Raw genomic sequence first — 25,405 nt, 5'->3', positions numbered from 1 at the left:
AACTTCCGTCCAACCTTCGATTCAGTGTGGGTGAACTGATGACTATTTAAGCATATTTTCTTTACTTTTTTTGAAAGATGGTTTTATGTAACAACCTGCCGAAACAGGCCTACAAAGTTCTACAGCGCTAAATCCTTGTCTCGTTTTTCTCATAAATAAAGGTAGTACTTTGGCAAAGACAGCTGTTTTTCTCTTGATATTTCTGCTGTGACCTCTTTGAAATGTATCGATATGTTGCACACTACTTGCATCGTGTTCCACATTCTCAGTCAAAAGTAGATCCTTTTGACTTAGCACTGCAAGTGCTGATGTGACATTTTTTCTTATTTCATCTTCTCATCATTGCCAAGAAAGGGTTTCATTGTGTTTAAACGTTATTTTTCATCTTTTTTATGGGTTTCCACCAGAATTTTGGGACTTGATTTGTCTAACCTTGTCTCCTACGGTAGCACTTCTTTTAAAGTATGTCACAGTTGCCCTTTCAGCGTCAACAAGTACCTTCAGTTCCCTTGTTTTTCAATTGCTCCCGTCACAACTAAATTAAGAGTGTGGACAATTCTTCATACTTGACGAAGACCTTCATCTTTGACTGTACACTCTACGTTTGCACCATTTTCAGTTACTGCAATTTTCAACAGCCGATCAAAGCTACACTTCAACAGCTATAAAGTTTATTAATGCAGACTTTGTTTTACTCTTAGAAATTTTGCTGTATGTTTGTGAACAGAATTATCGTGCTCCATGATCTTAGCATGATATTTGCTTGCTTGTATTTTCTAGGATTCCATCCTGGAACGCAACACTTCATTTATTCTCTGTAGTCATTTAATCGATAGATGCATCAGACTCAACCGACCTTAATATTATGGCCTCTTCCCCCCCTCCTTCTCACCCCCTGCCTCATCTCTTGCACTATATACCGGTGGCGACTCTCTAACTGATGAATCCTCTTCTTTGGAGAGTGCTTCTGTTTCTTTAGAAGCGCTATATTGTCTTCCCTGGAAACAATTTTTCAAATTTGCTGTGTTGCAAGAAGAAGATAATTAATGCTACAAAATTAACACTGAGCCTCCTTCAATCCACCTTTACCAAAATGTTTCTTTCAGTTTGGATAGGTCTTTCCCAGTGTTAAATTAGTTCTGATTATGTATCAGGTTGTTGCCATTGACTCTAGCTGAATAATTCAATAATTGAATAATAGTCTAGCTGAATAATTCAAACAAGTCCCAACCCACCTGAAAAGAAAACAACACATCTTTTTCAAATGCGCTAAGTTACGTTTTATATCTTAATTTCTTCTTCTTCTGTTACCGTAATTGGACTTAAATACAATATAAATGCATAGGAAACTCAATACAATTCATGATATGATAGATTACAAAAAAAACTGGTAAACTGGCGCAAGTTCTGTGCTAACATGCCGCTTAGTTATAGTATAGAAAGTATCGTCATTCCTCAAAAGTATCGATACCTCAATGCAATACCTAAATGTATCGTTACTTTAGTTTCGATACTAAATAGTGCCAAACACTAATTTAAAGCGCTATACTAAATTGGTAATTTATGTTAGGATTTACGATATTTTTCTTCTTTTTTTTCGTATGAACATACGAGCTTTTTGATACGAAAACACCTAAAAATTCAAATTTTGAAATTCTAATTAACGTAAAATAATACTTAACTTATCTGCTATTTATTCCTTTCAATTTCCATTTTTCTATTTTAGTCTTTTCTATTTTTTGCTTTTAGAATAGACGTTTTAGCACTTTGCTTTAAGACGATAAATTCTTGAATTTTTCAAGAACCGCTGCCCGTCACTTTTTTCATTTTTTAGGGGGATTTGAACCCTATTTTTTGCTGTGTTGTTTTATTTTTAACTCTCGCTCCACTAGTTACGCATAGTGACTGACTTGAATTATTCGTTGGATAGCAAATTTCATTCTTTGTTGATAACCATATTATTATCCCATCTGTTGCTCTAAGGTCAAACTTAGGGGCTTTAAAATTTAGCCTTGGGGCTTTCTATCTTACTTTGAATGTCAGTCGCAACCCATGCTAATTTGAGTTATTTTTTTCATGTTTAACTTCAAGTCCTTCAAGAGATCTTTTTCGTGTTGCAATTTTGTTGCTTTTGCTTGGTTAATTTGTGCTTTATTTCTCAATTTGATCCTCTATTTTACGTGTTTTCAATATTTATATTTTCCTTTTTTTTTCCTGCTCTTTGTAATTTTTCTCGTCCTCCCTGATTTCTGTCTCACCTTGATATTTTTAATTTAGTGGAATAGAGGCTTTCTCTGTTTCTGCCTGTAATTGCTTCAAAATAAAACTGATTTTATTTTTAAATGCTATTAGGTATGCAAGTACTAGAACAGAAAAAAAGCGGAAATCAAACTGGGACCAAATATGGGGATAAAAATTAAATTTTGACTACATATATTTTTTCGGATTAAGAAATTATATCTTTTTTCCCCAATGTTCGTATTAGAAAAAAGCAGACATAAATTAGATATGAAAAAGCAGGCTAAAAAACAAAATTAAAGAGACCAAATGTAAACTGACTAAAAATTAACCTTTATTAGATCATTTACCAATAATTTTAGCCCACATTAAGTGTTGACAAAATAACTGGATAATATTATACTCTCAATTGGGCTACGAATCAGAATCGGATCTGTGAGATGGATTTAGAGCTAGATTAGTTTTTGAAATGGTCTCATTGCTACTTTTTATTTTGCCCAAATTATATATTTTTCCCCTATGTTTGTATTAGAAAAAAGCAGACATAAATTAGATATAAAAAAGCAAGCTAAATAATAAACTTAAAGAGACCAAACGTAAACTGACCAAAAATTAACCTTTATTAGATCATATCAATAATTTTAGCACGCATGAAGTTTTGACAAAATAACTGGACAATATTATACTCCCAATTGGGCTAAGAATCAGAATCGGATCTGTGAGATGGAGTTAGAGTCATATAAATTTTTGAAATGGTCTCATTGGTACTAAAAACATATTTTGTAACCTATTTGTCCCCTCTCATGCTCCTAAAAATTTATCCCTCCTCTCAGACGCCTGAATTGTGTGCACGGATTTATAAACATATGTCAAAAGGACTTGTATGTTTAGAATAAATGGTGAATCAGAGGTGTTTGAATGCTTTGAATAGAAATTAAACTGCAATTGGTTTTTACGGGTGTGCAAAATAAGAGCCTTTTTGACAAAAAACTGTTTATATATATAGACGCCTCACATTATGGAAATTGTGGATTTTATAAGATTGTGGTGGGTAATATACACCTTGTATTACCCTCTGTCTTTGATTTTATTTTAACTTAGCATTTCACTTTGTTTTTATTTCGAATGCTAAAAATTCTAGAGTTTATTTTAACTTTTGAGGATGGTTTTTCAAGCATATATTGTCATGTCCTTGGGTTTTCCAACTATTGACGATACTTTCATTAGTTTTAGTGTCTTTGAAGATTTTGTCGTTTTCGCAAATGTGAGATTATTACTTTTACTATGGCAAGACTCACAAAGCTGAGTCGAAGGTCAGGCCACGAAGACCCATCACCTCCACAAGCAGTGATATACTTAACCTAAATTTGTTTCGCTTCTGTGCTTAGGTTATTTTGATAATTTGGAATCTTGTAGGATTACGGTATTTGGGAAAGAGGGGACAAGACGAACCATGGACTTCCTGAATTAAATGCCAGCTCCATCGGAATGGCCAAAGCCGCTTTAGAAGCTATCAATGAGCTTGATCTGTTTGGTGCCCGCGGTGGCCCAAGCTCTGTCATTCACGTGCTTGCCGACGAAGCCCAAAAATGTCAAGCTGTTCTTCAATCAATGCTCCCGAGGGAATCTAGCTCCAAGGAAGTAGATGCAAGTTTGCTATCAGTAATTGGTTTTCCTGCTTTCGCTGTTGATGATCCGGAATTGATTCAACAGACTCGAATTACCGTTCAAGAAAAATTGCAAGGAAAGTATGGCTGTAAACGGTTTCTTAGAGATGGTTATAAAACTGCTAAGGAGGTGAGTGTTTTTATCAAATAATTTCTTTGATCCCACTGCTTTTCTATCTAAACAAACGAGAAAAACGGGTAAAAATTTAATTAAGAGAGTGGAAATAAAAATGAAAATATAGTCCCAGTATTTTAATTTCACATTTAAAACTGTCCAGGATCAAAAATTGCCCTTATAGGAAGCTTAAAGTTTTTGTTCCCTATGATGCATGAGATTTTGGGACAAGGTTAAAGCCGTAAATTGCACCAAAAGAACAACATGCTAAAATCATTGGTTTAAATAGTTTCAGATCACGTTATTTCTTGAGCCATAATTGCGATTCTACTTAGATCTTTTTATTAGAGTAGATCTAAGCTTCCTCAAAAAATAGGAAGATTTTTCCCTTTCCAATTATTTTCATCCAATTTTCATCATATTTTTTAATAAAAAAAAATATAAAGCAAATATCAAAAATATAATCGGTAAATGGATAAAACTTAATCCCAGGTATCAGACGGTAGCAAAAGTGTCGTTTTACGTTCAAACATTAAAACTGTAGAACTGGAAGGAAATGGCAATGCATGCCAGCTATTGGCAGAGGGAACATAAACTGTAAGTATTCGATCATTCTGATTAAGCGAAGTCAGTCAAATTCTTCAGCCTTTCGAGAGCTGACACGCCCCTCCCTCCTCAGGAAAAGACCGTTTAAATTTTATATGTAGCTATAAAAGGTAGCCCATTTGAAATTTATAAGGGTTAAAATTAGGTTTTTTTTTTAGGTTTTGTCAAGTGCTTATATGTTGACCTTTAAATTTTTAATTATTTGGGTATTTTATCAGAGAACGTTATGGACAAGTCTAGGTTTTGCCTCTTGAAAACTAGTTATTCTACTTTATAGATTCCGTAGATTCAATGTAAAATTTTACTAGGGGAGAGGATAAGAATTTTCTGAATTTGCATTCCTGCGCATGCTTTCCCTAAAGAAGGATCGGTATATTATTGTAAAAGAATTATAAACAATAGAAGACTTATGTGTAGTTTCGGACTACATTTTTTTCTGCAATAATTTCGTGGTATTACTCGTATTTATTCTCTTTTTGGCTTCTTTATCTTCTTTCACTACTAACCTGCTTCAACATTAAGACACATACTATTTTTACACTGACTTTAAGTCAAAAATAAATAAAAATCAGCTTTTCGCTAAAAAGAAGTTATTGTTATGTTTAAATTCCAAATAAGTAGACCTTTTAAGGGGGCATACCATTTGAAATTGTAAAGATACCTCCAAATGCATCTTGAAGTGTCGTTGCCATTCTTTTCTTTTACTCTCCCCTGCACCCTTATGACTAATATACATTTATTTTATGTAATCTATTCCGGCTCTGTCTGGGTCAAATAAACTGGATGGAGATGTGACCATTGTACACAGTGGATCGCAGCAAAAGCGTGAACACGGAGTAGCCATAAAGATGACAAAACAGACTTCCCAACCTCTACTACAGCTGACACCGGTGTCACCTAGAATCCCGAAAGCCCGCTTCATCGGCGCGCATGCGAAACTGTCAGTAATAGTATGCTACGCACCCACCAATGAGGCCACCGACGAATGAAAAGACGAATTTTACAGAGCTCTCAACTCCGTAGCAAACGATGTACCACGGCATGACATGGCATGTTTTCTAGGAGACTTTAACGCGAAAGTAAGGAACGACCGATCATTTCTCCCTGAGGTTCTCGGTGAGCATACCCAGGGCCAGCGGAACAAAAAGGAGTATTACTTATCAACTTCGCGCTTCTTAACGACCTAGTAATCGGAGGTACCCTATTTTCTCATCGGGATGTACACAAATATTCTTGGATATCTCCCGATGGCCACACCCGAAATCAGATAGACCATTGTCTTTGGAGCAGGAAGTGGAGATCAAGCCTACTCGATATAAGGGGATATAGAGGAGCTTACGTCGGCTCAAATCATAATCTGACGGCAGCAAAAATCCGCCTCAAGTTGAAAAGAAATAGAAACGCAAAAAAGGCTCCCGTAAACCCAGTCTTGGACTCGGAAAAACTGAGGTTGAGAGAATTCAACCAAGCCTTTAAACTAGAGATGCGGAATAGATTTGAAGCCTTGTCTTTACTAGATGATGCTGATAGCAATCAATACTGGGAAAGCATAAAGTTGTGCTTTCACGATGCCGCGAAAGTCACCATTGGGTACCGCAAGGGCCCAAAAGACCAATGGCTATCTGACCAAATATGGGAACTCATAGAGACAAAGAAAAAAGTAAAATCATCACTTATCCAAAGACAAACCCCGACCAACAGATCCTAAGAAACGATGAATACAGAGCCGCGGATAAAGAGGTAAAGAAGAGTGCCAGAAAACACAAGAGAAACCTGCTGGAGCAAAAAGCAGTGCAGGCACAAGAGGCAGCGAAGAGAAGTGATTCAAGAGCCATCTATAAAATCACTAATGAGATTATTGGAGAGAAATCCTCTATTCAACATGGACCAGTAACAGACCCCTCGGGCATCCTGATAACACAGCAGTCTGACGTAAACGAAGTTTTGGCCAGTCACTTCGAGAAGCTGTTGAATAGACCTCCACCAGACGATCCCCCAGAGATCCCAGCAACAACACTGTTTTCCTTAGATATCAGCACGGATCCGCCGTCATCTACTGAAATTATAGCAGCAGCAAAGAAGCTGAAAAACGGGAAGCTGCCTGGTGAAGACAGGATATTCGCGGAAATGATCAAAGCGACTGTTATGACCTGCCTCAAGTTCTGGACAGCGCTGTTCGCAGTAATCTAGACAACCGCCAAAATACCTTCGGATTGGAAGCGCAGCACCCTTATGAGGATCTTTAAGAAAAGCGATGCGTCCTTCCCAGGCAACTGGCGAGGAATCTGCATGCTTTCCATACCTAGCAAATTGCTGGCGGACATTTTACTGCAGAGAATCAGCTCGCAGCTCGACAGACATCTTCGCGACGAGCAACATGGATTCAGACTGAACTGTTCATGTGCAGACCTGATATTTATTCTACGGCTACTGACGGAAGAAAGCAGAGAATGGCGCTCCAAAATCTGTATGATATTCATCGATTTTGAGAAGGCATTTGACTCAGTAGACCGCCAAAGTCTGTGAAGATCCTACTGCATTACGGAATCCCTGAAAAGATTGCGTTTTATGAAGATAGCGAGTGCTGTGTAAAGACACCAGATGGCCAAACTCGTTTCTTCCGCATTCTGTCAGGAGTTAAGCAAGGTATCGTCTTGTCACTTCTACTTTTCTTAATCGTCATTGATTACATACTGCGAAGTACAAGCATAGACGGAATCCAGCTGAATCCAGAAACGCGCCTCAGTGATGTAGACTTCGCTGACGACATCACCGTCCTAGAATCATGCAAGCAAAGACTCCAAGAACTTCTTGACAAAGTGAGGGAGAGAGGTGGCCAGGTCGGCCTGAAAATAAATGATGAGAAAACAAAATGCATGGCTACCACAGATTCACACCTGAGCATCACTTGCGGAGACCAACACATTGAGCAAGTCGTCCATTTCAAATACTTGGGAAGCATAATAGAAAGCACCGGATCGACCACAAAAGAAGTGCTCACAAGAATTGGCCAAGCCAACGGGGCTTTCAATAGATTACGGAAGGTATGGCGGTCCCAAAGCTTCTCTATACGGCTAAAGCTACGAATCTTCAATAGTAATGTTATGCCAGTACTGCTTTACGCAGCCGAAACCTGGCACCTGAGCCTTGAACAAGAGAGAAGAATACTTACTTTCGAAAACACGTCTCAGAAGAATTCTCAACATCCGTTGGCAGCAGAGAATAACAAACCAATCCATCCTTGACAAGACTGGCCAGCCTCTTGTGACATATATCATAAAAGTCCGCCGATGGAGATACCTTGGCCACGTACTACGTGTGAACAATCTCCGACTACCAAATGCAGCGCTCCATTGGCAGCCTTCGGGTCCACGCCGCAGGGGCAGACCCAAAAACACCCTGTGTCGAACGTACCAGACGGATCTCCGTAACCTGCACACATTAATCCGACCTCAGTGGGAGGACATATTTGCAGCAGCAAACCTGCGGGAAGATTGGCGGCTCCTTCTTGATGCCCTGGGTGCCTCAGGAGGCACAGGCGGATCTAAGGTCTAAGGTAAGGTAATCTATACATAGAGATTCCTTAACTTACCCCAATAAATAACGCTTATTATTTTATATGTAGATTATAATTTTAGTTTTTTTTTTATAGGGTTTCCCATTTGAAATTGTATAGATGTCATCAGTGCCATTTGAAATATCAAATTTGACTGCAAAACTACCATAGGCCTATAAGTAAGCAGGTATAAAGGATTTGCCAGTGACAAATTACTGACCGCTGTAGGGCGTTAATTGCAGGTTGTATCCGTGTGGCATCTGACTTAGGACGTATTCTGAGTCTTAACTAGAAAAAAATTGCATGCTCGCACTATTAAAGTGAAAAACGAACAAGATGAAAGCGAAAATTTAAGCCATACAATTGTAAAAGTACACACGTAGTGCATTTTTTACGTCTGGATTTATTGGCACCAACAAAATTTTTCTGGAAAAAAAAATATATAATGAAAAATTAAACCCTTCAAAGTATTACACTCTTCATCCCCTGAGTCTTAACGTACTTCTCCAGTCTAAAAATGGCGGGTGTTCAATTTTTCTTTAAGTATGGCCGTTTCCATTAAAACCTACTTAACTATGATGGTTCTATAGAGGGTGCATTGTCTTGGCGAAGTACCTCCCCGCCTGACCTTGCAATGACTCAGGTCTTTTCCACAAATTCTTACATGTAGACATTTCCATTTCTTCCAGGTAGTAAGCAGGATTAACTGTCTGACCTTGAGAAACCTATTCTTGGAGCACAATTCTACCTGAGTAAAAAAAAAAAAAACTATATCGTGGCCTTAATTTTTTATTTCAGCATTCTGGCTTCTCTTTACTGCAACCCTCTACAGTGTTCGAAGTATCAGAACTAAATTTGACCAATTCCTATATTTAGTGAAATCCGTCAAACCATCTATTGTCTGCATTACTCTGAGATCAATCTCAATCAAATATAAAACAGCAAAGGTGCCACACATATAGTTGTATGGCCCTCAGGCGAGACCGAGTACACACGGACAGCAAGAAATAGGGAGAAGGAAGTTTCTATGTTTGTAAACAGAGTTATATATCATACTCATGTCTGAATCACCCGAGGTCAGTGAGCGAAGCTATCATAGTGTTTGGCTTCATAGCAAAATTACTGATATGAAGGGGTAAGACCTATATGATCTATCTCTTTCATATGGGTTTAAACCACTTGTTGAATTCGATACCTACCTTAGCCCCAACAGATCTTCTCGTCTTGATCTCTTCTCTACCGATTGACCAGAATCCTTTAAGGTTGACGCTCCTGCCTTCACAAGTAACCACTTTACCGTCATTGCACATGGAAATCTTCGTGTTCCTCCCCCAATAAAGCACGAATGAATATAGAAGAGAAGATTGGGATGGTTTCAGAAACGTACTTCCTTCACAGCAGTAGACCGTCTTTCTTCTTGAAGGCACTGAGACAGCTGCAGAAAAATACCAGTAGCCACAACCAACTCTATCAAGCTTTATTCCATCGAAGTGAATTCAGGTGACCAACAAGGAAAACCTTAGTTCAACGTTCACTAAAGAAAGCCTGTTAAAGCAAAAGAAAAAGCACACAAGCAATGGCTACTTTTAAAAGAGTGAAAAGGCAGACTTGATTTCATCAAAGCATGTTAAAGACGCAGTTCACGCGGTTTAACAATCCCGGTTCAGTACTGGTAGAAATTTGCTACGAAACTTCAGCTTGCACCTTTTAAAATAATTTCCGAGTTTGTTTGTTTTCACTACTTTCTCAAGGAATTTTTTCACAATTCGTTACTCTTTAAAATTGTGATCGATTTCCATTATCACAATAGCAAAATGTGCATGTACATAAAACAGAGATTCACACAAGACAATGTGGCTAAAAGAACAAAAAATAATTACCCGACTACATTAAATGTACACATTCAATGAATCGCTGCTATCACTTGCCCAATGTTGCAATCGCTCTTGCAATAAAATGAATCTGTGAATTTAATTGTCAGAGAGTAATTGTGAAATAAAAACTGTATGTTAATATATCTGAAACTTCATTTCTGTTACATCTAGAATTATCGGGTGCCTGATTCTGTCACAGACCAAATCTTGACCACAAACCATTATTGTTTGCTGTAAACTCTGAGACGCGATCCGTCGGGATACTGAAAAGTCAGATCCGTAATTTGAACGTTGTGCAAGCGTGTAACCACGGTCATGTGGATTTCTTGTTCATGCTATGGAAGAGCCATCGATGGGTCTCAAAATTTATTGATGTCTTTGCATGCTTCACTATTGTGTACGTAATCCCATACTGTAGGAACATTGATGCAATGGACCCCCAAATACATGTAAGTCCTTGGCCACCTTATTGTTTTCTCAGCTGTGCACGTCAACAGTGCGTATTTTTTGAAGAGAAAGCACACTTATAGCTATGAACGAAAAACAAACGTCGAACTATTAGTCTAATGTTGGAAGTACCTCGGAACTTCACTTTGAGACAGCCGTGGTGTTTGTCTTGGTTTGTGACAGGTATTAAAAGATTTTTTTTCTAGGATCCAACTCGCCTTCATTATGAGCCTTGGGAATTACGTGCTTTTGACAAAATAGAGTGTGAATGGCCTCTTTTCTATTGTTATCTCCTTATTGACTATATTTTTGAAGGGAACAAGGAAGCTGTAAGTGAATATAGTGAAGCCATTGAAGAGGTAGGTAAAATAATAAAAAAGGAACCACGCTATTCTTTAGCCGTTTATTCAGTTTAACGGGATTTCTTAAAGTATAATGTAAACTTGACGGTAAAAGTAAAATAAGAATCAAAATTAACTAATTAAAATTAGAAAGTAAACAATGAATGTCATTTTCGGTTGTCTTCACGTGTCATTTATTCAGCAGTCTAATGAAATCTTTAGTAGTATAATATTAACTTAACAGTAAGGGTAAAATAAGAACAAAATTTAATTAAATTAAAAACAACTGCAAAAAATGTGTTTTCAGTTGTCTTCAGGTGGAGTTTATTCAGCAGTCTAATGGAATTGTTAATAGTATAATGTAAACTTGACGATAAAAGCAAAATAAGAATAAACGTTAACTAATTAAAATTTGAAACAACAGCATGCATCAAACAACTGATTGTTTTTTTCAGTTGTCTTTAGGTGCAGTCTATTCAGCTGCTAAAGGGAATCATTAGTAGCATAATGCAGACTTAATGGCAAGGGTAAATAAAACTTAATATTAAGGAATAAAAATTAGAAATAACGGGATGCATCAAATAAACTAAATATTGTTTTTCAGTTGTCTTCAGGTGTAATTTATTCAGCATTCTAAGGGAATCATTAGTAGTTTAAAGTAAAGTTAATGATAGGGAAAATAGAAATTAAAATTAAGGAATAAAAATTAGACATAACGATATGCATGAAACAACTGAAAGTTGTTTTCAGTTGTCTTCAGGTGCAAACAACTGGAAAAAGAGATAAACTGTTCTCTAGCGGTCTATTGGGGAGTGTAATGGAACCTTTAGCAGTCTAACGCAAGTTTATAGGTAAAATCACAATAAAAATTAAAATAAAATAATGAAATTAAAAACAACAGCACATATCAGAGTATTGGATGTTCAGGTATAGTCTTAAAATTTCGATAACTGTATTATGTTAATTAATTAAAAAAACTTTTTCCACAAAATAAATTTTTCAAAGAAAGTAAAGAACTCCATTAAACAAAAAATGAGCAAAAATAAAATCAAATGATCTACCAAGCGTGAAACTACTACAGATCAGCATCGATACATAAATGAAACCCAAAACGAACAGAAATTACAATAAATAACCGAGTTAAACTCAAAACGAGCAGAATTTAAAATAAGTTGGGCTCAAAACCCCTATGCCTTCCCAAGGCCAGAACATAATTTGCACTTTACTAAAAAAATGTAAATGTTTTTACTTATATAACTTTAATAAATCAAATAATATTAACATTTTGATTACTAGATATCAGTATATGAATATTAAACTGACAATGCACATTCATTAGTATTTTTTTAGTAAAGTGGAAATTATGTTTTGGCCTTGGGAAGGCATAGGGGTTTTTAGCCCAAATTATGTTAATTTCTGCTTGGTTTGAGTTTGAGTCGGTTATTTATTGTAATTTCTGTTCGTTTTGGGTTTCATTTATTTATCGATGCTGATTTGCGATAGTTTCACGCTTGGTAGATTATTTGATTTTATTTTTGTTTAATGGAGTTCATCAATTTTCTTTGAAAAACTTATTTAGTAGAAAAAGTTTTTTAAATAATTTAGGTTCGTTTTATATTGACGAAGTCTTTTCAGAGAAAAAGAAAACAATTCTCTAAATCTTTTTGTTTTAAGAACTTATAATTTTGCCTGGTGTTTTTATGCTGAAGAAACATTTTCGGCAGATTTTAACAACATACACCCTTTTAAAAATCTGGACACAAATATTAAGGTTTAATTTCGTTTCATACCTCCTCTAGTTGACCTGAAATGGAAAACTTGATACTATTCGCAAAAAAATTTACTTACTTTCTTTGATAGCGTGGATACACTTACGCTATTTTGACTTGGTTAAATTTTAAGAGCAGAAGTAGCCCCAAAAGTTCGAACATAATGCCCTCTGTCGTTCTTGGGATACTGCTGAGATGCCTTATTGGGAATTAGCATTAACACAATGCATTCTGATCTAATCTTAAGGCAACATTTAGTTTTTAAACATAAAGGCAAATGGGAAGGTGGGCGTGGGAAGGGGATTATTTGCCCTCCAATCACTTTCGACTATTAAAACGGGCATCAGCCCTTTCTCTTTTCAATTGAATGAGCCCTTTTCGAAGTTCCTATGACAACTCCTTCGATACGAAGTTCCCTGGTCGAAACAACAACAACAACAACAAAATCATACATTATACCCACATCGATCTTTACTATAAAAATTTCAAGCCTTCCCATAACTTTTGACTATTAAAAAGGACACTAGCCCTCTCAATTTCCAATTGAATGAGCCCCTTTTGAATTTTTACGACAACTCTATTTATAAAACCTTTTATGCCCCCAGGGCATAACTTACAACCTTTGCCCTTGGGGCTCTGGGGGGTTTGTCATCCTTAAATACATAATTTCCAGAACTTTCAACTGCCTTGAACAAAATGGCTACCTCTAAACTTTGATTGAATGTGTTTAGGGAAATGGTGGGCGTGATAGGGGGGTCAATTACTCTCCACTCCCTTTCGACTATTAAAAAGGGCATTTCAATTTCCAAACAAATGAGCCATTTTTGAAATTTCTACAACAACTTTCTATATAAACCTTATATGCCCCCAGGTCATAACTTACAACCCTTGCACTGAGGGCTCTGAGGGGGGTTATCATCCTAAAAGACCCAATTTCCTGAACTTTCGACTACGTTGAACAAAATGTATATCTCAAAATTTGGATTGGATGTGTTTGGGGAAATGGTGGGCGTGAGAGGGGGGTTAGTTGCCCTCCAATCACTTTCAACTATTAAAAAGGGCGCTAGCCCTTTCAATTTCCAACTGAATGAGCCCTTTTTGATGTTTTTTCGACATCGCTTTCTATAAAAACCTTATATGCCCCCAGGGCATAACTTACAACCCTTGCCCTGAGGTTTGTGGGGGGGAGGGGTGTCATTCTTAAAGACCTAATGTCCAAAACTTTAAACTCCGTTGAATAAAATTGCTATCTAAAAATTTATATTGGATGTGTTTGGGGAAATGGTGGGCGTGAGAGGGGGGGTAGTTGCCCTAAAATCACTTTCGACTATTAAAAAAGGCATTAGCCCTTTGAATTTCCAATCGAAAGAGCTCTTTTTCAAGTTTCTACGACAAAAATATAGTAAAAACTTATATGCCCCCAGGGCATAACTTAAACCCTTGCCCTGAAGACTGTGGTGGGAGTGTCCTGCTCAAAGATATAATTTCCTGATTTTTAGACTGCGTGAAACAAAATGGCCATCTCAAAATTTTGATTGGATGTGTTTGGGGAAAAAATGGGTTTGGGAGGGGGGTTAGTTGCCCTCAAATCACTTTCGACTATTAAAAAGGGCACTAGCCCTTTGAGTTTCCAATCGAATGAGCCCTTTTTCAAGTTTCTATGACAAATATTTCAATAAAAACCTTATATGCCCCCATGGCATAACTTATACCTCTTGCCCTGAAGACCCTTGCCTGTGGGGGAGTGGCATTCTCAAAGGTATAATTTCCAGATTTTTCAACTACGTGGAACAAAATGGCCATCTCAAAATTTTGATTGGATGTGTTTGGGGAAATTGTGGGCGTGGAAGGGGTGTTAGTTGCCTTCCAATCACTTTCGACTATTAAAAAAGGCACTAGCCATTTCAATTTCCAATCGAATGAGACCTTTTTGAAGTTTCTACGACAGTGCGTTCTTTAAAAAACTTATATGCCCCCAGGGCATAACTTACAACCCTTGCCCTGAGGACTTTGGGGGAGTTCCTCCCTCAAAAACATAATTTCCATCTGGAAATCAACTACGCTGAACAAAATAGCTATCTAAAATTTTGATTGGATGTGTTTGGGGGAAAGGGGGCGCGAGAGGGGGGGTAGTTGCCCTCAAATCACTTTCGAATATTAAAAAGGGCACTAGACCTTTTAATTTCCAATCGAATGAGCCCTTTTTCAAGTTTCTACGACAAAGATTTCAGTAAAAACTTATATGCCCCGGGGCATAACTTATAACCCTTGCCCTGAAGACTGTGGGGGGAGTATCAGAGTTTCAGAGTTTTTATTCCACAATACATACACAATCCAATCACAACACTCGCAATCTCCCTCTAAAGACTCCATAGCCAGTAGTACACGGAAGAATGAGAAAAAAAAAGAAAATACAATATATCCAAACAACCATAAAAAAGAAATCAATCGCCAAACAACATATAAAATTAAAAAGAGACCATACCTGAGGTCTGGGAGTCATAGCGCAGACAAGACCACCATAAAACAAAACTAAACATTCAGGGGGCATCAACTCCACAAAAAAAAAGAAAAAAAAAAAAAATATATATATATTGTTTGATTCTTAACTAAATGGTCCTTAAGAATCCTCTTGAAAGTTCCAAACGAGTGGCATTTCTGTACTGAAGAAGGCAGGGAGTTCCAAACCTGATGACAAGCGATGAGGGGATTGAAATCTGACCGCACATTGGGAGTAGGAGGAATGCAGATATTATGTGACGAACGAAGGTTATATGGAGCTGAATCAGAAATAAACTGAGAAGTTTTTTGAAAATATTTTGGAAGATTGCCATGAAGCTGATGAAAAACAAAAGAAGCACAAGAAAGAATGTAGATAGACTGTAGATTTAGACGCGGTATTGGTGAAGAACGGTTGGTGTCCATAACCAGACGCCGTGTTTTGTTATACATGACAGAAAGCGACCGCAGTATAGAAGGAAAAGTAGACATCCATACTATGGGGCAATAAGAGACATATGACTGGACAAGGCAGAAAAAAAGGAAGCTTCAGAATAGATCCAGGAAAGGTGTGTTTGAGTTTTCGAATGACACCCAAACTCCGTGAGAATTTAACCCTAATCATGGCTATATGGTGTCTAAACGAAAGGTTCTCATCAAGCAGGATACCAAGAAACCGGACCAACCGATTCTTTGGTCCACACAAGGACCCTTGTGACACCTGATGCTGTGTCAGTTGAGGGAAAGCTGCACCAATTCGATAAAAAATAAGAAAATGTGACTTGGCAACATTCAAGGCCAAGTAATTCGCCTCAAACCGTGAAATTACTCTCTCGAATATTGCCACCAGATTTGACCTGACATCACATTCCATCTCCCCTAGAGTCCCAAAAGTGCTGCCGTTGGCAAAACCAACGAGGTAATCTTCATTAGAAGTAGTATTGGGACACGAAGGACCATCCAGATGACACAGATTGCAGCGTACCAGAGGACCGGTACTTTTGGCTACTGAAATCATATCCTCGACGTAAATCGGAAATTAAAGGGGCCAGTATCAAATCCCAGTGAGATACCTTAATCTACTCCCGAATGGTTCCGGAAAAGTAGGGCCATTGGAATAATCTGTTAGCCGGATGTGGCTCAGAAAAATAGAAAGCATTTGATTTTAGAACAATATGCGATAGTTTCCAAAGAAGAATCTGATGAGTCAAAGAATCAAAAGCTTTACGAACATCCAAAAATAAAGCTGCCGGGATAAGACCAAAATCTATTGCCGAATGAATGAAATTCAAGAGAGATGCGCAAGCATGCTCTGTAGAGTGATTCGCTCGGAATACCTTGAGTTTCCAATCGAATGAGCCCTTTTTCAAGTTTCTATGACAAATATTTCAATAAAGACCTTATATGCCCCCAGGGCATAACTTATAACCCTTGCCCTGAAGACCCTTGCCTGTGGGGGAGTGTCCTGCTCAAAGGTATAATTTCCTGAACTTTAAACTGCTTGGAACAAAATGGCCATCTCAAAATTTTGATTGGATGTGTTTGGGGAAATGGTGGGTATGGAAGGGGTTTTAGTTGCCTTCCAATCACTTTCGACTATTAAAAAGGGCACTAGCCATTTCAGTTTCCAATCTAATGAGCCCTTTTTTAAGTTTCTACGACAACGCGTTCTATAAAAACCTTATATGCCCCCAGGGCAAAACTTACAACCCTGGCCCGGGGGGCCGGGGGGGGGAGTGTCCTCCTCAAAAATATAATTTCTATCTGGAAATCAACTACGCTGAACAAAATAGTTATCTCAAAATTTTGATTGGATGTGTTTGGGGAAAAGGTGGGCGTGAGAGGGGGGTTAGTTGCCCTCAAATCACTTTCGACTATTAAAAAGGGCACTAGACCTTTGAAATTCCAATTCAATGAGCCCTTTTTCAAGTTTCTACGACAAAGATTTCAATAAAAACTTATTTGCCCCGGGCCATAGCTTATAACCCTTACCCTGAAGACTGTGGGGGGAGGGTCCTGCTCAAAGGTATAATTTTCTGAACTTTAAACTGCGTCGAAAACAATGGCTATCTCCAAATTTTGATTAGATGTATTTGGGGAAATGGTGGGCGTGGAAGGGGTGTTAGTTGCCTTCCAATCACTTTCGACTATTAAAAAGGGCACTATCCATTTCAATTTCCAATCGAATGAGCCCTTTTTGAAGCTTCTACGACAACGCTTTCTATAAAAACCTTAAATAACCCCAGGGTACAACTTACAACCCTTGCCCTGAGGGCTGTGGGGGGTTATCATCCTCAAAGACATACTTTCCAGAACTTAAAACTACATTGAATAAAATGGCTATCTCAAATTTTTGCTTGGAGTTGTTGGGAGAACTGATGGGCGGGGGGGGGGGCTAGTTACCTTCCAATAACTTTTGACTATTATAAAGGGCACTAGCTATTCTAATTTCCATTTGAATGAGTCGTTTTTAAAGTTTCTACGACAACTCCTTCGATACGAAGTGCCCTGGTATGAAAAAAAAAATACATAGTGCCAACATCGTTCTTTAAAAAGGGTACTAGCTATATCAATTTCCAGTCGAGTGAGCCCTTTTTAAGTTTCTCCGACAACGCGTTCTATAAAAACCTTATATGCCCCCAGGGCATAACTTACAACCCTTGCCCCAAGGGTTGTGGGGGAGTTTCCTCCTCAAAAACATATTTTCTATCTGGAAATCAACTACGCTGAACAAAATGGCTATCTCAAAATTTGATTGGATGTGTTTGGGGGAATGATGGGCGGGGGGGGGGGGGCTAGTTGCCCTCCAATAATTTTCGACTATTAAAAATGCCACTAGCCTTTTGAATTTCCAATCGAATGAGCCGTTTTTGAAATCTCTACGACAACGCTTTCTATAAAAACCTTATATGCCCCCAGGACATAACTAACAACCGTCGCCCTGAAAACTGTGGTGGAGTGTCCTACTTCAAATTATAAATTCTATCAGGAAATTAACTATGTTTAACAAAATAGGTATCTCTAAATTTTTACTTGATGTGTTTTGGAAAATGGTAGTCATGGACGGGGTGTTAATTGCCTTCCACTCACTTTTAACTATTAAAAAGGGCACTAGCCATTTCAGTTACCAATCGAATGAGCCCTTTTTGAAGTTTGTACGACAACGCGTTCTATAAAAAACTTATATGCCCCCAGGGCATAACTTACAACCCTTGCCCTGAGGGCCTTGGGGGAGTGTCCTCCTCAAAAATATAATTTCTACCTGGAAATCAACTACGCTGAACAAAATGGCTATCTCAAAATTTTGATTGGCTGTGTTTCGGGAAATTGGGGGCGTGGATGGGGTGTTAGTTGCCTTCCAATCACTTTCGACTATTAAAAAGGACACAAGCCACTCCAATTTCCAATTGAATGAGCCCTTTTCGAAGTTTCTACGACAACGTCTTCGATACGAAGTGCCCTGCTCCAAAGGAAAAAAAATAATATATAATACATTGTGCCAACATCGTTCTTATATGCCCTCAGGGCATAACTTAAAGCCCTTGCCCTGTTGGTTGTGGGGGAGTGTCCTCCTCAAAAACATATTTTCTATCTGGAAATCAACTACGCTGAAAAAAATGGCTATCTAAAAATTTTGATTGGATGTGTTTGGGGGAATGATGCAGGTTGGGGGGGGGGGGCTAGTTGCCCTCCAATCACTTTCGACTATTAAAAAGGGCACTAGCCCTTTGAATTTCCAATCGAATGAGCCTTTTTTGAAGTTTCTACGACAATGCCTTCTATAAAAACCTTATATGCCCCCAAGGCATAACTTAAAACCCTTGCCCCGAGGGTTGTGGGGGAGTGTCCTCGTCAAAACATATTTTCCATCTGAAAATGAACTACGCTGAACAAAATGGCTATCTCAAAATTTTGATTGGATGATTTTGGGGGAATGATGGGCGTGGGGGGACTAGTTGCCCTCCAATGTATTTCGACTATTAAAAAGAGCAAGCCGCGCCAGTTTCGATTTGAATGAGCCCTTTTCGGAGTTTCTACAACAACTTCCTTAATATGAAGTGCCCTGCTCTAAAGAAAAAAAAAATAATAAATAATACATTGTGCCAACATCGTTCTTATATGCCCTCAGGGCATAACTTAAAATCTTGCCCCGGGGGTTGTTGGGGAGTTTCCTCCTCAAAAACATATTTTCTATCTGGAAATCAACTACGCTGAACAAAATGGTTATCTCAAAATTTTGATTGGATGTGTTTGGGGGACTGATGGGCGTGGGGGGGGGGGGCTAGTTTCCCTCTAATAACTTTCGACTACTAAAAAGGGCACTAGCCACTCCAATTTCCAATCGAATGAGCGCTTTTCGAAGTTTATACGATAACTCCTTCGATACGAAGTGCCCGGATATGGAGAAAAAAAAAAAAAAAAAAAAACACTGTGCCCACATCGTTCTTTACGCGCTGCCTATGAAAATATTCTGTTTATTTGATATTAAGAGATAGTAAGAATTTATTTATCTTGTATAGTTTCATTATTCCCAGTTTCTGGAAGACGCTTTATGATTTGGTAAGTTGAATTTGAACGTGAACTATGTTTATTCAAATTCGAATCATTGGAATCAAACCACCTTATCCAGCTGGTATATTCAACATCTTAACTTGTAGTAAGCAACTACTGGCAAAATTTCTCCTGTATGAGTTTCATTACTACCAGTTTTTGAAAAATGTTTTCTAATCGGGTAAGCTGGAATATGTGAACTATGTTTATTTAAAGTTGAAACCTGTGTATCAAACCACCTTATCCAGCTGGTATTTTCAACTTTATCACTTACAGTAAATAACTTATGGTTCGAAGTAGGGTAAATGTACTGCACCTATATAAAAAAAAATGCAGTAATAGGAAAACGATTTTAAATACACTAAAATAATTTAGAGTTTATACGAAGTTTTCTTGATTGCATTATCTATTGGAAGCGAGAAAAGAGAGCATTCTCTAAGTATTTATTTATTTAATTGAAAAGGCCGTCAAAACAACACAAAAGATGACAGAGATCACAAGGAAAAGGTATAAGACAAATAAAATTACAGATAACATATACATATATATATACATATATATATATATATATATATATATATATATATATATATATATATATATATATATATATATATATATATATATATATATATATATATATATATATATATATATATATATATATATATATATATATATATATATATATATATATATATATATATATATATATATATATATATATATATATATATGAGCGTTTTAAAGTGTTTAAGCTGTATTTTGGGACCAGGAAGGATCTTGGAGATTTGTTTGCGGTATTAGTTCGGGTTTGGCTATGAGAAGGTGCTTACGGAAGAATTCAAATTTCTCCCAAAAAGGTGTTTTTCCTGCCAGGGAGTCTGTCACGTAGCGGCCGACTACGTACTGACGCCTATTTGTGGCCGTTGCGGTGCTTCAGACCACACCTCCACGAAGGATAATAGGTGCACGAAAGATATGTTTTGCATTTTGGGAAAAAAGAAAGGCCATACATGCTACAGTGTAAGGTGTCCGGCTAATAAGGCGATAAACAGTGCTAAGCCCCCATCAAAATGAGTCTAAAACCCACCCACTCAAGGTGCAATGAAGAAATGAACCAAGGATCCTCCATCTCTTATGTGATTGTCTCATGGAATCTAAATGAAAATTTTCTGAATTGGTCTGTGTTTTAAAGGATTTTTTTATCTGAATCTGACATAATGTGTATTCAGGAGCACTTTGCCACTACTTTGAGCCTGAGCCTTTTGGAATTATCAACCAATTATAAAATGTTCTCGGTCGCTGCTCTCAATCTTGTCGCCGGCCTTGTGGTGGTCTAGCAACCTTTGTGAAGTCATGTTTTCATTCGCGTATTCTTGATTCAGCATTTGACTTTTTGGCCATTAGAGTCCAGAATTTCGTTATGCTAAACATTTATCTACCCAAGAACTACCGTGACGACCGATCTGAGTGGCTTTTTGCCATTAGTGCTGCTCGTTTATCTAAATGCTTGCTAAAAATAAAAGAATATGGCTTATGCTCTATCGCGACTGGTGACTTCAATTGTGACTTAACCGACCCGCTTAATTCTTCTGGTGATTATGATCGCCCAAGTATTATTTTCGGTCTGTTCAGTGATGATTATGTAGTTGCACCGAAGAATGAGAGTTTTACTTACACCCATAAATTGGGTAGTACATCTAACTTAGACCATTTTTGCCATACGTCATCGGTAACCATCGCGGAAATTGTTGTTAGTGATCCCGATTATACGTCGGATAACTTTCCTTTGTCTTTTAGTGCTCTGATCGGTGATTGTGACCCTTCTTCTAACCGGCTTCCAAAAAAGCAATTCGTATTTTATGCGAATGGTTGGGACACGGCGTCTCCAGATCTTTTCCAGAATGCGTGCAATGATGTTCTTGCGAAAATGCGTATACCGTAGGATTTTTTGATGCTGAGTTCAAAAAAGAATATGCGTGATTCTTGAGCCAGGCTGAACATTTATTGTAGTGAACTTTGCAGTGAACTCATGCCCTAGCTCTTGCAGAAACATCGGCAGTACCTATTAGGCGAGTAAAAGTTGGAACTGAAGAGCCTGGCTGGTCAACTATTTATAATTTGCGAAATGCTTGCTTCTCTGCTAAGTTTTGGCTTTCAGTTTGGATTGAAGCGGATAAACTGCGTGATGGGTGATTGCGAAAACTGTATATTTATACTAATAGCCAGTTTGCAAAGCAGCTTTCCCTGCATCAGAGTTCAATTATTTTGTCTTCTTTGGAAGAAGTTCGGTCTTCGGCCAAATAAGTTGTGGTTCAGTCTTGTAAAAGATATGCCAAGTCAAATACCGTCCTGTATACCACTTTACTCATGGGTTGAGCATTATAAAAATGAATTTTCTGCTCCAGATTCACGTCTGCAAAATAGTTATAAAGTAAAACCCTGAGATTTTTTTAGCATGCTTCTAGTCCGGGACTGATTATTACAAAGAGTCTGATTATTTCTGCAATTGGTAAACTGAAGAAACAAAAAGTCTAGAGGATTTGATGGGATTTCTGCGCAGCATTTGTCGTTGTGTGGTAAACTGTTTGTGGAACGCTTAGTCCTCTTTTACCAAATGATATTTAATCTGGGATTTTTCCCTGATTCTTTTTCAATTAGATGTTTGACTCCTATCCCTAAGAAGAATAAACCTTCTTCCGAGTGTTCGTCTTTTCGCCCAATGCTAGTTGTAACTTTATTTTATAAAATTTTTGAAAAATTGATAATTGATGAGTTGAGAACTAAATGAACAGATTAGGCCCACCAGTTTGGTTTTCAGTCTCGCCTTGGGTGTGGTCATACCCTTTCTGCTTTGGTATCTGCTTTAGTTGATGCAGAAAAACACGGTGAAAGTAGTGCTTTAGCTGCCCATGATGTAAGACACGCATTTTATTTACTTCTCCACGAGGAGATTATATTTGATTTGGGTTTGGCCGGTGTTGACCCCTGGATTCTAGCCCCGTTGGCTGACATGTATAAAATTCTGAAAGTGGAATTTAGGCTCCCTCTACTAGCTAAGGAGTGTAATAGTCTCTTATATGATTCTGCTGTTTCTCCGCGTGGAAATTTCTTTCTCCCAGTAAAGAGGATGGTAAGGCAAGGTGCTATTTCGTCACCGACAGCATTTAATAACAGTATTGTAAGGCCAGTAAATTGGTTATGCAGATGATGTGCTGAACCTGTGCCGGTCTCTGCATGGGCTAGAAGTTAATTTTATCAAGTTCCAATAAGAGTATGCCCAATATTTAACTCCAGTTTAATGCTGAAAAGTCTAAAGTGCTGCTTTTTAACTCGAAATCAGATGTTGGTCGGAGCGTCACACTTGATGATTCTATTGTTGAGCTCGCGGATGATATTGTATATCTGGGCCTCCCTCTTGGACGGTCAATACTAGAGACGAGGTGGTTACTGCTTTCTCAGTTTCAGAAGCGGTCTTCCTTTATTTATAGCTGTATAGTGGCAAATAAGCGGAAGTTTGATCGTCGTCTGTTGGCCCAGGTGTACAATGCTGTGGTTTTGCATAACTATATATATCTTAGCCCATTTTTTTTTTACGGCTACAGATAAAGTGAAATTACGTTCAGTGTACTACAAGTATGCAAAGTTTTTGCTGCGTTTACCACCTTGGACAAGCAATAGGTATGTTACGCGCCAGTGCAGTGTTACCAATCCTGAAGAAGTGGTTCTGTTGCAAATAGATCGATATAATTCATCTGTCAAGAACCACCCGTGGGCTATTTTTTTACAGCAGTAGTCGGTATCGGTTTCTGATTTTTTTTTTTTTTTTTTTTTTTTTTTTTTTTTTTTTTTTTTTTTTTGTCAGGTGAATTAGTGTCTTGTGCTTTTTTTTGTTTTGTTTTTCTTTTTTTGTGGTCCATCTTTTTTTCCATTGATGGATATTAAAGACATTCATTCATTCATATATCTATAGTAAACTACCAAAAAAACCTATTTAATTAGTATTTAAGTAGTTTTATAGATTCTAATCCTAAAAGGAAAATCGCTGCAACTCTGCTTCAGTATTTTAATCGTTCTGGCTGATGAAGTTGTGTAGAAATGTTGATTCAATTAGAATTATCTCGCTTTTAAGCATCTTAAATTACGACAATTAGTTTGTAAATATCAGTATAAATGTCTCAATTGAGGAAAAGGGCAATAGTTTTAAAATGTACCAAAACAACTAAGCAAATAAAAACATATCTTGCGCTTAAAAAGCTCATACAAGAATTATTCTGTATATTTATTGAATTTCACATTCAAAATTTGTAATGTACTTTTCTTTTAAAAATGTTCGATATTTTTGAAATGCTGGAAATGGCATTTGTTTGATCTCAGTTAGGATCAGTCTTTTCTCTGTTTCAGCTTTTGATTAAAACTAGTGATGGAATAAAATTTGTTCCTGAGATGTATGCGGTTCCTGTAGAAAGTGTCCTAGCTGAGTATGAAAATCCTGGATCGCAAACAAGAGTTCCTGTTGGGCGTTCACCCTTCATGTGGGCGCAGTCTTTGTACATTGTTGGACAACTTTTGAAAGAGGTAAGCCGTTTGGGCAACTTCCGCTATTTCTTTTTTTAAATATTTTACCTCTCTAAAACATAGCTTTTAAATTTATAATAAATACAATAGGAGTAGCTAAGTTGACGCCGCATTGGAATGGAAAAGTTGTTAAGACGTGACTTCTTGCTAGTATGCTTTTAGCTCTGGTTTTGGTTGGTGTAGTTTTGTACCATACTGCATAAGCATACCTATCCGTTACGAAGGACCCACGGATATCAGTCTTAAAAATTTCCCTTCTAATCGCTCCTAAAATTGTACTATGTTCACCCCCCCCCCTCCCCCCAAAAAAAATAACAAAAAAAAAAAAAAACTTAAGTGGACATATGTGTATCTTTGTTCAGAAACAAGCTCAGTCTGCCTGACCTTTTCTTCACTTCAAAGGTTTGATGTCGTTACTAGTTGCATATTATGGACAATCCAGGCAGATGTATTAAGGACAATCCAGTGCTTCTTGTTATTGGGTGACAACCAAGCTGATTATAACGTAACTATCGTTTATTTTTGTTGTTTTTTTTGTTCATTTCCTATTTCTTCTTTTTACCCTTATTTATAACCTGATGCAATGGTATTTTAATTTAAAAATTAAAAAATTTCCAAGACATGCAAAACAAGCGAACAAATGGAATCTTTCTGCGTTTTACTAATAATAAATAAAAGTCGTATGTCTCAGTCCGGTCACTCACAATTTGTGATGCATCTCTATTCTCACCAAGTTTTTGAAGCCCAAACTTTAGAAAAAATTGTTTTCCTCATTTGGCCTAAAGTGCCTGACTATGAATCAAATCTACTACTACTATCAGAATCAAAACTATGAGGTCTCGCAGCAAGGATACATTTTTCTATCGCTTGTTATTTTATTTTTGATTTATAAGTATTATCGTTGCTGTTGATTTGACAAATTTGATCTTTTCGTCGAGGTGCAGGAAATGTTGGAATCGTCTAATCTGAGACTGTTGCATTCAATCGCGAAATAGTAGTGCAGAACAGCTACAAAATGTAATTAATTGCATGAGGGACATGATTCTAGAAGCCAACGGCTAGAGCATGAATCACCAAGTTCTCTGCAAAAGCTGTAAATGGATCTAGGTTTCTACTCATTTCCATATTTTTATTTTTAATAAGCTATTTGCCTAATTCACA

The 25,405-nt window shown here is 37.4% G+C and overlaps 1 protein-coding gene across 1 annotated transcript in view; it reads left to right on the top strand.

Moving 5' to 3' along the window:
• Positions 1-25,405, top strand: part of LOC148952034 (putative phosphorylase b kinase regulatory subunit alpha) — a 114,633-nt gene that overhangs the window by 28,820 nt on the left and 60,408 nt on the right. Inside the window, exons 4-6 of the mRNA XM_089088811.1 lie at positions 3,655-4,035; positions 10,710-10,862; positions 24,071-24,244. Of these exons, the coding sequence (XP_088944937.1) occupies positions 3,655-4,035; positions 10,710-10,862; positions 24,071-24,244 (708 nt within the window). The remainder of the gene's footprint in view (positions 1-3,654; positions 4,036-10,709; positions 10,863-24,070; positions 24,245-25,405) is intronic.

The sequence above is a fragment of the Artemia sp. Qi Xiang Cuo genome, chromosome 5, assembly GCF_049724085.1.
Source record: "Artemia sp. Qi Xiang Cuo chromosome 5, ASM4972408v1, whole genome shotgun sequence".
In the NCBI taxonomy this organism is placed as follows: Eukaryota; Metazoa; Arthropoda; class Branchiopoda; order Anostraca; family Artemiidae; genus Artemia; species Artemia sp. Qi Xiang Cuo.
This window is presented reverse-complemented; position numbering and strand designations above follow the sequence as displayed.